The 2,303-nt window shown below is 35.0% G+C and overlaps 1 protein-coding gene across 1 annotated transcript in view; it reads right to left on the minus strand.

Moving 5' to 3' along the window:
- Nucleotides 1-13: 13 nt before the first annotated feature.
- Nucleotides 14-2,303, minus strand: part of LOC105301694 (potassium channel subfamily T member 2) — a 211,494-nt gene continuing 209,204 nt past the window's right edge. Inside the window, exon 27 of the mRNA XM_023520107.1 lies at nucleotides 14-708. Within this exon, the coding sequence (XP_023375875.1) occupies nucleotides 600-708 (109 nt within the window). The 3' untranslated portion in view covers nucleotides 14-599. The remainder of the gene's footprint in view (nucleotides 709-2,303) is intronic.

A 2,303-nucleotide genomic window follows, 5' to 3' on the forward strand; every position in this document is an offset into this window, starting at 1 on the left:
TAATGAAACATGCTGAAATAAATATGATCCCACATGAAAAGGCGACAGAAACAGGTTAAAATAACTTAAAGATTTACATTCTAAACTATGATTCTTACAAAAATGTCAGCCGACAAGTTTGTTCGTTAATCTCTGGATAGAGAAGACTAGACGTTTATGATCTCAATTTTATAAAGAACATAATGTGACACATTTACTTTTTAAGAGGAGTGGCGATCTTCTGTGTCCCTTGTGATGCCCCAAACACAGCTGGATTTTCAGGTCACTTTCACAAAACCCTAATACTTTTTAAAATTGGCTTCATACCATTTGGATTATTGTCAAACGATCAAATATCAGATTTCAAATTTTGTGTTTTAATATAGTTTTTCAAAATCATTTCATTGATGTCTTTCAAATATTAATAGGAATACCGATAAGCAGTATGTGGAATTTCAAAATAATCTATACTTCTAAGAGAATACATTTTTTTAACATGTGAGAATTAAATACATTCCAATCTAGTTTATTTTATGCCAGCAACACTTTTTCCCCTAAGATGTAGAGTTCTTTCGAGCAAGATCCTCGTAAGAAAAAAGAAGTCTCTGATTTTCTCATTATCAAAGCTGGGTTTCCTCACGGGACTCTTGACCAGTAGCCTGGATGCTGTTTTTGTGACTGGGTTCATTGTTTGGGAGATACGCCAGAGGATCTGGTCGGATTAAGTACCTGATAAAAGAAAACAAAGCAAATAGCTGTAATGGTCAATAAACGCAGAACTAATTCACACCGACACTTGAGGTTGCTACTTCACCTCTGATGGGTTTTCAGGTTATCTAAGCTGTGTCTCTACTGATAACATCATCAGAAGGAATCAGTTTAGTTGGCCTGTAAAATTTTGCAGGGCTCGTATTTTTTTAATTTTAATTTTTCATTTAATTAAATTTACTGGGGTGACATGGGTTGATAATTATATAAGTTTGAGGCGTACAGTTCTATAATATGCTTCTATATTGTACTATGTGCTCACCACGCAGTCCAGTCCCTTTCTGCCACCATATACTTGACCCTCTTCATCCTCCCTCCACCCTCTGTCCCCTCTGCTAACCACCATACCGTGTCTGTGTCTAAGAGTTTGTCTCGTTCGTCTGTTGTTTGTGTTTTATATCCCACATATCAATGAAATCATATGGTTCTTGTCCTTTTCCGTCTGACTCATTTCACCTAGCATGATACTCTCAAGATCCATTTACATTGTCTCAAATGGCAATTTTTCATCATTTTTTATAGCTGAGGGCATGTATTATTACTATACCTAAGATATTGACGAATGCTGATAAATCAAGAATCATTATATTCAGTTATGTTCCATTTCACTACCTTCAGTTTGTCAAAGATTCATGATTTATTTTAGTTATTTTGTTGATTAATTAGCCCTTGCATTGGCTATTTTTCTATCAAGGAGACCTACATCCTAGCCATGATTCTTCTATTAACTGCTCTTAATCTTATTTTTGTCATTCATAAATAGACTTGATCTAAATAATTTCTATATTTTTAATTTAAATATTCTATGATTCTGTAAAATCAAGGATTTATTAAACGTAGAGAATATTATACACAGATATTTTAATTATCTGGAAATTTATAATCTAAAATTCAGGTTATGCTATCATGAGAATTCTCCAATAGTATAAACAATAATTTTTAATTCATTCTACTAATACATAGGCAAATGTTCATATGCTAAACTCAAACATTTCTTCAGTGTTAGAATTTAAGAGAGATGTTTTACTTCAGACGGTGAAACGATATAAACGTGCATTTCCTGAGCACCTCTGAATATTGTGCCAGGACCTGGGAATACAAAAAGTCACCCTGCCCCCTGTCCTGCAGAAGATTGTAGGGTTTAATTTATGAGGCAGACATAAAGAAGAAAAAATAAATTCCTAACATCACATCAGAGAGAAAGAACAGGAGAAAGAATTAGGGAACACTTTGTTCAGGATGCCAGCTTCAGCTTCTCTGTCCAGGCTTAATAGAGAGGAACAGAAAGGCAGTCTGAGGAGTGACAGGAGCGACAGACGAGGGAAGCTCCTGACATGTTTAGAAAACGAGTTTGACTTTAAAAGACTGCTTAGACCAGGTAAGTTCAGGAAGAAAAGTAGGAAATAATTAATGCGGGACTTTGAGTTCCAGGATTAATTTCTGTTCCAAAGGCAACAAGAAGCCACCGAAGGTTTTTTGTTTCGTTTCGTTTTGTTTTTGTGGGGTGGGGAAAGGATGGGAGAGAAGAAAAGTAAATATGTGTAATGCAGCATTAT

This window comes from Pteropus vampyrus, unplaced genomic scaffold, assembly GCF_000151845.1.
Source record: "Pteropus vampyrus isolate Shadow unplaced genomic scaffold, Pvam_2.0 Scaffold248, whole genome shotgun sequence".
Classification (NCBI taxonomy): domain Eukaryota; kingdom Metazoa; phylum Chordata; class Mammalia; order Chiroptera; family Pteropodidae; genus Pteropus; species Pteropus vampyrus.